The sequence below is a fragment of the Acanthaster planci genome, linkage group LG02 (genome assembly GCF_054643075.1).
Source record: "Acanthaster planci isolate LZ-2023a linkage group LG02, COTS_SCS, whole genome shotgun sequence".
Classification (NCBI taxonomy): Eukaryota; Metazoa; Echinodermata; class Asteroidea; order Valvatida; family Acanthasteridae; genus Acanthaster; species Acanthaster planci.
Genome location: NC_141778.1, coordinates 26,778,051 through 26,790,414, shown reverse-complemented (window position 1 = coordinate 26,790,414; position 12,364 = coordinate 26,778,051). Strand labels below are relative to the sequence as shown.

At 40.1% G+C, this 12,364-nt stretch overlaps 1 protein-coding gene across 4 annotated transcripts; it reads left to right on the top strand.

The window, feature by feature from the left end:
* The first annotated feature begins 58 nt into the window (after positions 1-58).
* On the top strand, positions 59-12,271 carry LOC110975946 (glutathione S-transferase C-terminal domain-containing protein-like). Of its 4 annotated transcripts, XM_022228834.2 has the most exons (10): positions 95-132; positions 1,237-1,317; positions 3,278-4,113; positions 4,802-5,673; positions 6,323-6,468; positions 6,740-6,852; positions 7,490-7,663; positions 8,584-8,751; positions 9,189-9,258; positions 10,098-12,271. In XM_022228834.2, exons 3-10 carry the CDS (start codon positions 3,460-3,462, stop codon positions 10,253-10,255), a joined length of 2,355 nt encoding a protein of 784 aa, XP_022084526.2. In that variant the 5' UTR covers positions 95-132; positions 1,237-1,317; positions 3,278-3,459; the 3' UTR covers positions 10,256-12,271. The 4 variants fall into 4 exon arrangements, with proteins under 4 accessions (XP_022084527.2, XP_022084526.2, XP_086989543.1 ...); XM_022228835.2 differs by lacking the exon at positions 1,237-1,317 and having other exon boundaries at positions 59-132; XM_087133417.1 differs by lacking the exons at positions 95-132; positions 1,237-1,317 and adding an exon at positions 137-187.
* Positions 12,272-12,364: the final 93 nt, after the last annotated feature.

The following is a 12,364-nucleotide window of genomic DNA, read 5'->3' as shown; positions in this document are numbered from 1 at the left end:
AGCACTAGCCGAACGAGCAACGTCGGGCGTACGTGTACACGCGCACAATTACAATCAGCCAGAAGAGTGCTCCGAGCGCCCTCCATTGGCCAAGAAATAAATGGCGACATGTGTCGAGGCATGGTAAGCACGGTAAGTAGCTTTGCACATGGCCATCATTGATGGCACGCTTTCCGAAATGACACCGGTAGGTTTAGTTTTTAAACAGAAGCCCGTGTATGGCACACTAGAGAACAAATGTAGAATATCGGACAACTCATCAGATAAACCTCTGTGGGAGTCGCAGTCCCAGTTGATATGATTAGCCATAACGGTCTATGTAAGCATGGAGAAAGGGTTTGTGTCCTTCCTCCATGGTATGAGTGTAACACAGATCATCCTACCGCCGGTCCGGTAGCAAGCGAGTGAGTATAGTGATGCTTATCGATATTTGACCCAGGCCGTTTTCCAGTAAATCTTTTCTCTTTTGGAAAGAGTACCGACCGTGCACACCTGTATGGACGCCTCTAGTGACACCCTATGCATAAACCCTTACAGACTAGTCTGAAAAATTCTAAGTAAATAACTCGGCATTTTCCTTCCTGAATGGAACTTTGCTGGACATGTTGTGCTTTCTGTTGGCTACTAATAGGTCACTTTAGGGAATAACTTCCGGCATCCCGTATATGGAATAAGTTACTCTAATATATGCAACCTCTTCTTACACATTTTTGCATTGTGATTTTGGATGAAGATATTCACAAAAAAGCTTAAAGCTTACCAGTACAAGAAATTTGGGGGAATCCCTTCTAGTTTGAAGAACCAAGAATGTCACTTTTCTTGTCATGGGCCATGCTTGGACTAAGATCGGAATGTTAATGCACTAGTTTTGGCCAATCAGAATCATGATTTGTACATGTAGCTCAGTCATCCTGCATTGACCAATCACATTCATTATCAGCCTGGTACCCTGGTGACTGGTACCCTTAAAAAAGACAATTAGGGGTGATTTTTTTCATCTTACATTTTACAAACATAAGAAAATTAATTGTCTGTCATCCAAGCCCCACAATGCAGTGCGAATGTTTAGGTTTATACTCAACTTCCCATTGTCTTAGGCTTTGTCTGTTTTATGTTTTACTACCTTGCTTTGAAGTTGTTAGCTCAGTATCAAGTCCAGTAATGCCATTTAACATCAAATACGATGTAATGCAAGAGAGAAAATATTATTGTATTTCAATTTAATTTGAACACTAGCCCTACATGAGGGGATTGATTTTGGAGGCGAAGCCTAGCCTGAATCAGAGACAGTCTGGAAAATGACAGTAGTAACGTAAGGTATGTCGGATGTGATTTGCCCATCTGCACGATCACCTGATCGCTCTTTGCAATTGATCCAATCTGTATGAACTTCCAACTTTACCTGTTTACCTTCCTTTTTTTGAAAAAACTGTCACAACTGTTGATTAAAGATGAAAGTGATTAGCTGAATGCCAAATTACTGACAAATCAGGCACTGAAATTGATTGATCGCACAAAGATCCAGCGATTACACATATTGCCTAACAGGTATAGTCGAATACATGTAGCACCAAACCTGTTACACTCCATTTTCCCCTGTGATTATCCCACTCTCTGCATCTGTGGGGCATTCCATGCCACCGCATCCGCTCCAGAATTGGAATTCATTTTCCTTGTTTACCTCAAGAAAAAATAGAACCTCTTGTAACCCTTCTTAAATACATGGACATCAGTAGCCCTGACTGTCCTGAATCCTCCAATTTTAATCAGTTTTGCACACCCCCTACGGAGTTAGTGCTAACTTTTCCCTAAAGTGTAATATCAACCATCAGGAAGTGATAACATATCCAAAAAAGTCATGTAGCTGAAAAAAAATTGGAGTGTTTTCTTATAAAATTGTATAATTTTTTCAGACTATTCTCATGGCGATGGTGCACAGGATGTCAAGTGATGTCCATATATGGAACTCTTTCCTGATTTTTTTTCATATTTGTTATTCACTGTATTAGATTACTGTCCGACTCTAACTGTGAAATTGTACATTCTAAAGTTACGAAAGATGGTGAATCACAGCCTGAAAACTTTGCCTGTTGGAAAATATTCATTTTCAAGTTTGGCATGAGGATTGTACTACTCCACGAGATGATTTCTGGTTTCAAGGCACAAAATAACCTTTTCACACACCATCGTCTGGAAGTGATGGTAAATTGTGAAAAAAAATCTCTACCTTCATTTAGGGGCCAGTTTTTTTTCCCCATTAAAATTTCATTTCATTCATTCATTTCAATTTCATTCAACAATCATATTTATTGGCGAGTGCTTCAAGGTACTGTTGTAAGGTTCCTAAAGATGTGAACTGTTCTTTGGACAAATTAAAGAACAATTTGTTTGTTTTGATTTAATAGATGGGTTTTGTTCCTCCTTGAGAGTAGTCTTGCCCCAAGACTGGTTTTACTGTTTTGGCCGGTGCACCGTCTAGACAACATGCGCTAGCAAGCACAGCCGAATAGCTGTAGCAGTAGAGGGCGCTATATTCCCAAGAGATGAACTGCTAGAAAACCAGTCTTGTAAAATCTGGCAGGCCTACCCAAACAATTCTGAGCATATCTCACGCGCTCAAGTTACCGTGAATGATTGCGCATGCACACTGCCGTAAACCGCACACCATGCAGTTGCAGTTTTTAGCGGTGTACATCCACAATCATTCTTGAGCGTGTGAGGTATGCTCGGAATTTTTTGGAAGGCCTGCCAGATTTTACAGGACTGGTTTTCTAGCAGTTTGTCTCTTGTGAATATAGCGCCCTCTACTGCTACAGCTATTCGACTGTGCTTGCTGGTGCATACTGACAGGCTGCACCGGCCAAACCAGTAAAACCAGTCTTGAGGCAAAACTACTTTGAGAGAAACTATACCAGGATTGTTTTCCAATACTCAACTTTGTGTAGGAAACCAATCCCTGATTGTGTGCCTGAAGTGTTTAAATTAAATTGAAGTACTGGAATGTTTGGCTCATTTGCATCTTACTTGATGCTTTGTGCCACTATCAGACTCAATATTGCGCTTACAGCTTCAAAGTCAAGTAGTAACAAAACGGCTGAAGCCTTAGACAGAGCCGAAGTCGAGTATTGAAAAATGGCCTAGATTTCCAATTTACATGCAGGTACATGTACCATACCCCCCCCCCTTAACCACAGTGGCTCACATAACATAATTATACATGTCCTCCATTCGCACCCATTAATATTGTTTAAATGCTTTTACTTTTATAATATTGCAGGACCAGTGGATAGATTGGGAGCACAGCCACTTCCATTGTGGTACCCCCTCCCCATTAGATATCTCAGCACAGACCTCAACTATTGAAGCATGATTGATGTACGGCCAGTATTGTCATGCGTCAAGATACGTAGGCCACAAAAGACCAATGTTTAGCAACCCCATCTATAACTGCAGACAGCAATGCACAACCAGGGGAAAGACAGTGATTTGTCACTGAAGGAGAGGCTGTACCTACCAGTTAAAGGGAGGTGTCTAGCCAGACAGACGCAGACAGTTCTATTCCTGTGCCAGTACTGTGGCCATGACTCATTTGATGTCATTCTCGTCCAGACAGCAGCTGATCATGACGGAAAGTTGAACCTCGGAGGAAAGTGCAGAGAGGTCTCTAGTCCTCAGGAGACAGCATGCCAGGGTTTAGATCCATCCCAAAGACTGGATGCCCAAGTGGGTCTTGGTGGTGATGTTGGACCCCACGATGATGAGACTGTTGAAGTACCTTCTATGGGACAAGCCAAGGGTGTTGATGAGCTTTCTCCAGGATATGTTTGTCTTAGATTGAAACACTCAGTGGCAAAATTAAGTTTAGAGGAACCTGAAGAAAACACCAGTTCAGCTGGGATTTCTGAAATTGGTTTGAACATGCAATTACCTCCAGACCTTGAGGCCAGTTTGAAACATTCCAAGGATATTGATTGGCTGGCTCAACAGTGCCAGCTACCTGCTATCATTGGATCGGGAGGCCTCACCTGCTTCTCTGGACTGTGTACTGTCTTGAGGAGGATTGTCAAGAAGGCACATCAGAGACACCCGGAAAAGAAACTTGAAGCTCTTTTGGTAAGGCTTGCAGAAAGATTTTGCTACTGTACCTCACACATACATTGCAGTTAATGTGTGAGAGTTGATTTAAACCTTTCAACCTTCCACGTACATGTACACATATCTATCTACCCCAAGAGTGTTATTTTTTGCAATATTTTGTAATCAAATAAGTAAGTTTTTCCCCATTCTATTTTCCTACAATTAACAAAATTCCCTCCTTTTTTAAAGCACTGTCCTGAAATATCATTCTTTTAAAATTTATACCCTCAAAATTGTTTCTCAAATGTTTTAGCCCCCTGCCTCCCCCCCAAAAAAAAATTGCCAAGAAAAGACATCAGATTATTTCTGCCTTTCCTTTAATCAAAGAAGCCAGGCTGTGCACTAAAGTTCATTTTTTGTTTTATGCTTTGAAGCACATGTGCAGATCATACCATGCCTCAATTGTACATTGTTACATTTTGTTTTTCTAGTCAAATATTGTTTGAAGAAAGTCTTTATAAGGCAAACTGTGAAATAATACAGGGTCAACCAAATTTAACCTTCACTTCGAACCAGAAAGCCTACCACAAGGGGCTGATAGGCACAGGAGATATTCTTCATGTGCTCATAATGCATTTGGCTTTAATATTTATCTTGTTTGCTGTCCTTGAAGCTTGTAATAAGCTAAGCCTAATGCTGATAAAAAAGCTGCTTTATGTCACAGGGCTTCAATCAAGCCTGTCTCAAGAAATGCTCAGAGGTCAGCCCCTGGACCAAACTATGTGAAGTTGACATCTACCAGGACCTAGAAGTGAACAGTGCTCTCCCACAAGCAATCCTAGAGCTGGAGAAACAACTGGCAAGCCCCACAGTCATCTCCAGTAAACTTCTGGGCAAAGCAAAGAAGAAAAAGCAAACTACGGTTGGTCAGCAGAGCGAGAGAGCCGAGCAAGGGGAGATTCAGGAGTTGGAGTCGTTTTTCCACTCGAATTCCTTGCATCTGGTGGACAAACATCAGATAAAAATTGCCAAGAGCTTGTACAAGGAGCAGCTAAAATCAGAGATCTCAAAGAACTGTACAAATTCAAGCTGTCGTCTCGTTTCAGGAGATGAGCAACCTGGTAGTATTTCCCTGGAAAGGAATGGCTCAAGGAACGAGCCACCCCGCTCGCAAATGAAGAGAACTGGGCCCAACACTTCTTCAGCTTGTAGCCGATTCATAACGTCACCTTGTAAGAAGAAATCCGGTGTCACGGCTGGATCTCCAGCACCTCCCAAGCACCTCTTTGCGCAAGGCCCCTACATCACCCTTTGCGATTTTGCACTCTTCCACAACCTTCACACCTTTCTTCAAAGCTGCATGGAAGAAGGTGAGGGTCATGACCCCTGTGGGGATATTCCACTGGTCTGTAGGTGGTACCAGAGGATGTGGAACATGCCAAGCGTGAGGGAATGTGCATTACGCTGCGGTTTGAAAGAGTTCCTTTTTCCTGAGGAAATCATACTGAGTGACTACATAGCAAAGGTCAAACCAGAGGTCACAAATGAAGACAGTACTGCGATAATCGCAGACAAGATAGAAGCTGTTCAAATCAGGTTGGTTCAAGAGCTTATGCACTGTACCAGTACTGAATTTTTCCTAGATTCACTTTTTGTGCAACTTTGCAAGTCCCTCCACATCAAGGGCTTTATCAGCAAAAACTCTAGATGAATCGAATCAGATGGGTCTACATGTACATGTGTGCTTCAAATAGAGCTTGACATTCCTTGGAGCATGTTTCTATTCTCCACTGTGGCAGTCTTTCCACAGCCGAGCATAGGACAGTCATGCTAAGCGAGTGTTGATGCAGAGGGTGTGCATGTGACACAGCAAGGGTTAAGTTGATCCATGTGGTATGTAAACATTGTAACTACTTAACCTTGCTTTTCTGCATCTATAATCATTGTCACTTTTAAACTCAATGTCTGGTAGATATCCATGAGCATTACAATAGTTAATAGCATCCCCACACTCCATGGAATGCTAAACTAATGCTCTGATCCATGCAGATGATCTGATACCTTCCAAGTCACCCCATCGGGAGTCTTTGCCAATAAGGCATTGCCTCCACCAATGCCGCTGATATTCCAGTTTGCTGTCAAATATTAAGGGGTTTCGTATTTTGGACAGTGTGTTGAAGACATTGGTCTTTTTTAAGCATATATCATTGTTAATTACATGCATCTTTCTTTCTTTGCAATGCAGTCAACTACCCAGTATGAGGAATCGTGTTCCAGAAATCATCAGAGAGTTACAAGGCATTGGCATCAAGATCACCGTAGATGACTTCCCTGTTGAGAATATCCAGCTTCCATGGGACACCTTTCCAGAATATGTCAACCCTTCGAAAGGCAATTATCTTTTTTTACCCTCTTTAAAACTTGAAACAGTACAGGATTTGACCGAGGTGTCGGTTGAATATTTAGACATGTAAATCTTAATGTATGTGTAATTTCACAACCAGAAATAAACAATTGTGTTTATTACAAATTGCAGCATTTGAAGGGTGGTCTTGTAAGAGAAACCAATTTTGTTCAAGCCAGCTGAGATGCTGGTGAATGGTTAGTTCAGTGAGATTCAAAGCACTGGTAACTTTTTCTTAGTTTCTACTTTTTTCCTTAGATGTGTCTGAAGAGAGAGCAATGCGCAAGAGGCAGCAGATAGAGAACTTGGTGGCAGCCGTCAAGATGATCACCAAATCGGGAGACATCATAGTTGACTTCTGCAGTGGTGGAGTAAGTTGATCTGTTTGTATGTTTGTTGGGGGCAGTCGGGCTTTCTGTCTGTTTGGTTGTCAGCCTGCTTGTCTTTTAACGACTTCACTGCACGGAGCATCAGAAGTTTCTCCTTGGCAAAAGTCAGGATAAGGAATGTGGACTGTTTGTTTTGGGGTCAGCTGATGTCCACATTTCCCTACACATGCACATGATGAGTATGTCGTATTAAAAACAAATCCAAGCACAAGGCAAACGCTGCTTGTTCCTGATGAGAATGCATATTGAATCAATCTTAAATGAACAGTAGTGCTGTGAGATTTTGCTACTCAACATCTACAGTGCAACAAAACGGCTAAGTTACAATTGTCGAGGATGGTGTATCGGTCAATGCACGCCAATTTCCTCCAACGTCGTGAAGTGCAGCCAAGTTAAGTTTTCAAACGAAATTAAAAGACGAGCCCAAGAACTATTGTGTGGGTGATACCCATCATAGAATATTGGGTGTTTTGTGGTACTTTTACGGAATAGTATCCTCCAAGCTGAAATTGTGATGCTTGGCCAAATTTATTCCAGATAATGTCAAATAATGCAGCCACAAACTTCAGTGTTAACCATAGAAAATAACTGAATGTTATCTTGGGTGCAAAACCTGCAGGGTCATGTTGGAATAGCTCTTGCACATTGCCTACCAGACTGTCGCGTCATCATGGTGGAGAGCAATGAGGAGTCAGTGAAACGTGTCGAGGCCAGGATACAGGGCACCAGACTAAGCAACATCTCCTTATGCCAGTGCAATTTGAACTACTTCACCGGCGGGTTTGACATTGGGGTAGGCATTTGCCCATTTAATTCACAACACAAAAAAGGTCTTACAATCTGGTGTTAATATTTGGTTTTTCCTGCTTATCCAGTGGCTACAGAAGCCAAATGTAAAGTTGATATCAATACGTGTAACTTTACATTAGTTTGAATGTACAGTTTGATGGAAGGAGACATTTTCAAAAATTTTAAATTCCATATATGACCAGATCCTATGAAATCAGTCTTTCTTTTTTCTTGATACGGCTGTTATGTGTATGAGACAGAGTATTCAATAAGTCCTTTATTTTTATGTACTTGGGACCACCTGGTTTTGCATCTTGAGACGGCATCATGTTTGTGTAAAACTTGACAGTTTCTGTTGATTTCTACAATGCAATATTTGTTTATAATTGACCTTTAGCCCAAGTACATTTAGTTCTTGTGTGGTCAGGGTTTGGCTTAAACATTTGTTAATTTCAGCTGTTTCAATCAGCGTTTTAGTCAAGTCTGTTACATGTTCAGTGACAGTCTGTCACAAGTTCAGTGACAAGTCCTTTTGCCAGACAGTCATAAGGAACAGGGTGAACAATGACAAAGGAATGCTTTTGTCAAAGTTAATTTGAATATCTCCTGACTTAGCTTAACCATAAAAGAGCCAGGTATTTTGGACTATCTCACAGCTGGGGGGGGGTATTCCACCCCCCGCCCTCGAACTCAGCCTCCCTATACCTGATTTTTACAAAACAATGTTCACAAAGTTTGGTGTCAAATCAACCACAAAGAGTTACCAAACAAAATCCTGAGGGCTTGGCTTGTGAAAAAAAAATGAAAAAAAAAAATATTGAAAAACATGTTGAGAGGGGACCACCCCCGGCTCTTTTAGGGTTGAGACTGAATAACATGTGATGGCCTTGACTGCAACTCTGCTTTCATTGGCAATTCTTCCAGGTTTCCCTCCATGCTTGTGGGGTTGCAACAGACATGGTCCTGGAAAAGTGTCTCAGGAACAGAGCAGCGTTTGTCTGTTCTCCTTGTTGCTATGGATCTGCAAGGGACTCGCACCTCATCAAGTACCCACGCAGCCAGCGCTTTCAGGGGTCAGCTTTGACCTACAGGGTAAGTTGCTTCAGAGAATTTGATTGACAAATGAGGTTTTTTGGAGAAGACCTTGAATTGACTGAGGAAGGAACTATGTAGGCCAGAGTTGTTAAGTTCATCACAAGTCAATCTTAAGACAAGTCGATTGCAGTCTAACACAAGTCCATCACAATCCATCACAATCTGTCAGAAGTCCATCAGAGTCCCATCACAAGTCCATCACAGTCCATCACAACTCCATCGCAGAGCATTACCAGTCCATCGTAGTCCAACACAGTCTGTCAGTTTTCAATCACACACCCACCACAAGCCATGGAACAATCTCTATCCATCAAAATTCTGTTACAAGTCCATCACAGATACACGTAGTCTATCACAAGTCCATCATAAGCTCATCACTAGATGGCGCAATTCAACTTGTGAATCCCTTCACACGTTTTTTATTGTTGACCCAGGATCATCTATTGGTCAGCCATGTTGCAGAGCAGACTTCAAGAAGTTTTGAAAGTGAAATGGCGAAGCAGGGTAAGTTCTTTCTTATTTCATATCCACCGGTTTCCTCTTAAGTTTTTTAATGTGAACCTCTGGAATAGGGTATCAGCTTTCCACCCACTTAACAAGCCAGTGTCCTGTATTGACAGTCCACCAGTTCCGTTCCTTCGTCAGTACCTTTTTTATGACATATAGACAGTGAAAAGTAATGAAATAAGAGCAGCACATGCCTTGTGGCCAAGGATCATCTGTGAAGTCACTAGCTCAGATCACACAGTTCCATGCTTTTAGGATTCTAATTAAGTGAACTACAAGGTGAAAATGGCTAAGACAGATGGGTGTGGTAAAGACACACCTGGATCTCTGCAAGTTGTTTAGTATTCGGACTCTTGATTATGTATGGCTGGTCAACATGAAATCAGCTGAAAGTCGGACTTTCAATGGATGGAGTATTTTATACCTCCATTATACAGAACAAGCTTTCAAAGTGTGCTTGTTGATTTTGCTTTATTATTATCCCTAATGGGGGTAATCGCTGATTATTTCATTTTTCATGCATGTTCAAATCGTTATTATTGTCAGAGTTTTAATGTATCTTACACCAACATGAAATAAAAAGTATCAAAAATTGGGGTTTTGGGGAGTACAAAAATTGGCATATAATGTTCCCACCTTTGATTGTTGTTGTATTCAAGACCTTGTCAGACCATCACAAGACCCCACAAGACCATCTTAAGACCATTACAAGAGTCTAAATACAAGTCACAAACTAGTAGGGTAAACTGTAACAAGAGCATTGCTTTGTTATTGTTTGTCCTGTTGTCTTGGGATGGTCTGAACTGCAACACCACCCTCTGTTCTTGTTGGTTTAGCTAAAGTCTGCATGTCAATTCTGGACACGGACCGTGCTGAGGCAGCTCGGGAGCAAGACTACCATGTGGGGTTGTATTCCATGTGTCCCGCGACCTGTTCCCCCAAGAACAACCTCCTAGTGGGTATGCCATGCATCAGTCGAAACAGTCTTGTGTAGGTGATAGGCCTACTTCACGAAGGCAAGGATTTCAGACGTGGATTTCAGACATAAGTGGGAATCCAGCTTGCTTAAGTAATATTTGAGTTTGACAACATTTCAAATGTTTGAACTACAACTGGAAAAGGTTGTTTTTTTATTTCAAATTTTACATTTTACAGTTTTGTCAGCAGATTGTGAAATGCTGTTTTTTGAAAGTACTAGTGGCAAATGTACACTATAAAAACCAGTTTGTACAGTTTGGTTGTGAATTATGTGCACATACGTATTGAAGGTACTTTGAGTTTACTTGAACTTTTTTGAAAATTTGACAGAAATATTGTCTGCCTTTGAGGACTCCAAGTTCCTCTGTTGCTTGGCCCTGCTTTGTATTGATTCCATTAGCTCAGTACTGTAAGGTCCATACAGCAGTCCCTTGATTTTCAACAAATATTCTTAGAATTTTATTCTGGTTTGAAAAAATTTATTTATTTGAAACAATATGTTGGAGACAATTTTTATAAGTAGAACTTGTTTAGAGTCCAATACATTTGAATTTCACCAAATGTTCTTCCTGGGTTTCATATTTTTAGGAACATTTTTCAGTAACAACCTTCTAGTGCAATTTTTAATTAGGACCTTTTAGCATAGTGATTTGCATTCTCTTTTGTCCTTGTAATTCTCCTTAAAAGTTTATGCAGATTAGATCTTGTTCAGTTTTTCTTCTAAATTTGAATATTTCAGTTTTCCTGTAGCCATGCATTTGTGCTTACATTTTGTGCAAATGATTGATACCAACATTAAATAAATAAACACATATGCACTTTCAGTGCTGTTTTTGTTGATTATGATCCATGCTATTGAGCATAATATTTGTATATTTTCAATGCAAATTATTTCATTCTTCCCTTTTTACCAACAAAACAGAATTATAGCAACTCATTAATCAGCCATACAATATTAGTGTTAAAGTATCTTCATTTAATCTAAACAAATTAATGTTATCCAAAAGTGGAATTTCCTAGTCCATTCCTCATAATTTTTTCCCTTGATTATGCAAAGTTTGACAGATCGTACATGTCACAAAAAGGTTAGATTATGTCAATTCAAGTTTACAGTCCAAAGTTTGTTCTTATATTGAGAGGGGCTCTTGAAACAACAATTTCATCTCTCTCACAAAAAAAAAGGATTAAGATTACAAACGACATGGGCTACGAGGTTTAAAAAAGAAAAGACACTTCATGGCCATGACATGATGTTGTTTTACTACAAACCTTGAAATTGCACCTTTTTGCCACTTTAATCTGTATTTTGGAGCCTTTTATGCTCATGCAAATTTGCAAAATCCTGAGCAAACCCATGATGTCAACCCAGGCACTGAACTTCCAAAATGCATTATCTGTGCACAAAAACCTATGGAATTGTTTTACATTTTTGTTGTAAATTTGCATTTCTTTGGTAATTTTTGTTGTATAAATATATGGCAATAAGGCAAGCTTTTCTCAGAAATGCTCGAAAGCAAGTATGGGGTAAAACATGAATACCGAATAGTGTCTTCCCTGATTTACATCACAGGAACAGTGCCCTTGCTTGTCCAGAAAAGCTCCGAATATTTAAAATGTTTCAAAAAGCTCTTTTAAATACACGTAACTCCAAAAAGAGTTCAGCTGTTTCATACATTGAAGATGAGTACAAAAGTACACAGAGAGTGAGTCTAAGAAGAATAGATCGCATGGATTCTTTAGAAATACATTTTTCGAAAGTTAACCACTGCACAACTGAAGCTAGCTTATTTTGCCTCAAGGGACAAGGCGGAAAGGTGTACTTTTGTTTATGACGAGTCTCTCGGAAATAGATATTTGTCGTTTTACTGTAAAATAATCACATTATCATTCAACCTATAAAGTCTTTTTACTTAAGTACAAGAAAAGTTAGCGTTCAAACATTCATTTGTTAAAATGGTTCACACCATATACTGCACAGTTAATATAAGTAGTAATTGACACAATAAAGTATGATAAAAAATGGTCAAGAACATTCTTAAGCCTTGCATCAAGTATCACTCTACAAAAAAATAGTTTTGATAAAAGTTCAACTGAGCCTCATAATCGTAAACTACTGAAAGAATAC

What these genes read in the sequence shown, in the direction of transcription:
- LOC110975946 (XM_022228835.2), top strand. Translation starts at nt 3,460, where the DNA reads ATGCACAACCAGGGGAAAGACAGTGATTTGTCACTGAAGGAGAGGCTG. An exon ending in AGAAACTTGAAGCTCTTTTG is followed by an intron (nt 4,114 to 4,801) that starts GTAAGGCTTGCA and finishes TTTATGTCACAG; the next exon opens with GGCTTCAATCAAGCCTGTCT. An exon ending in GGTCAGCTTTGACCTACAGG is followed by an intron (nt 8,752 to 9,188) that starts GTAAGTTGCTTC and finishes TTGTTGACCCAG; the next exon opens with GATCATCTATTGGTCAGCCA.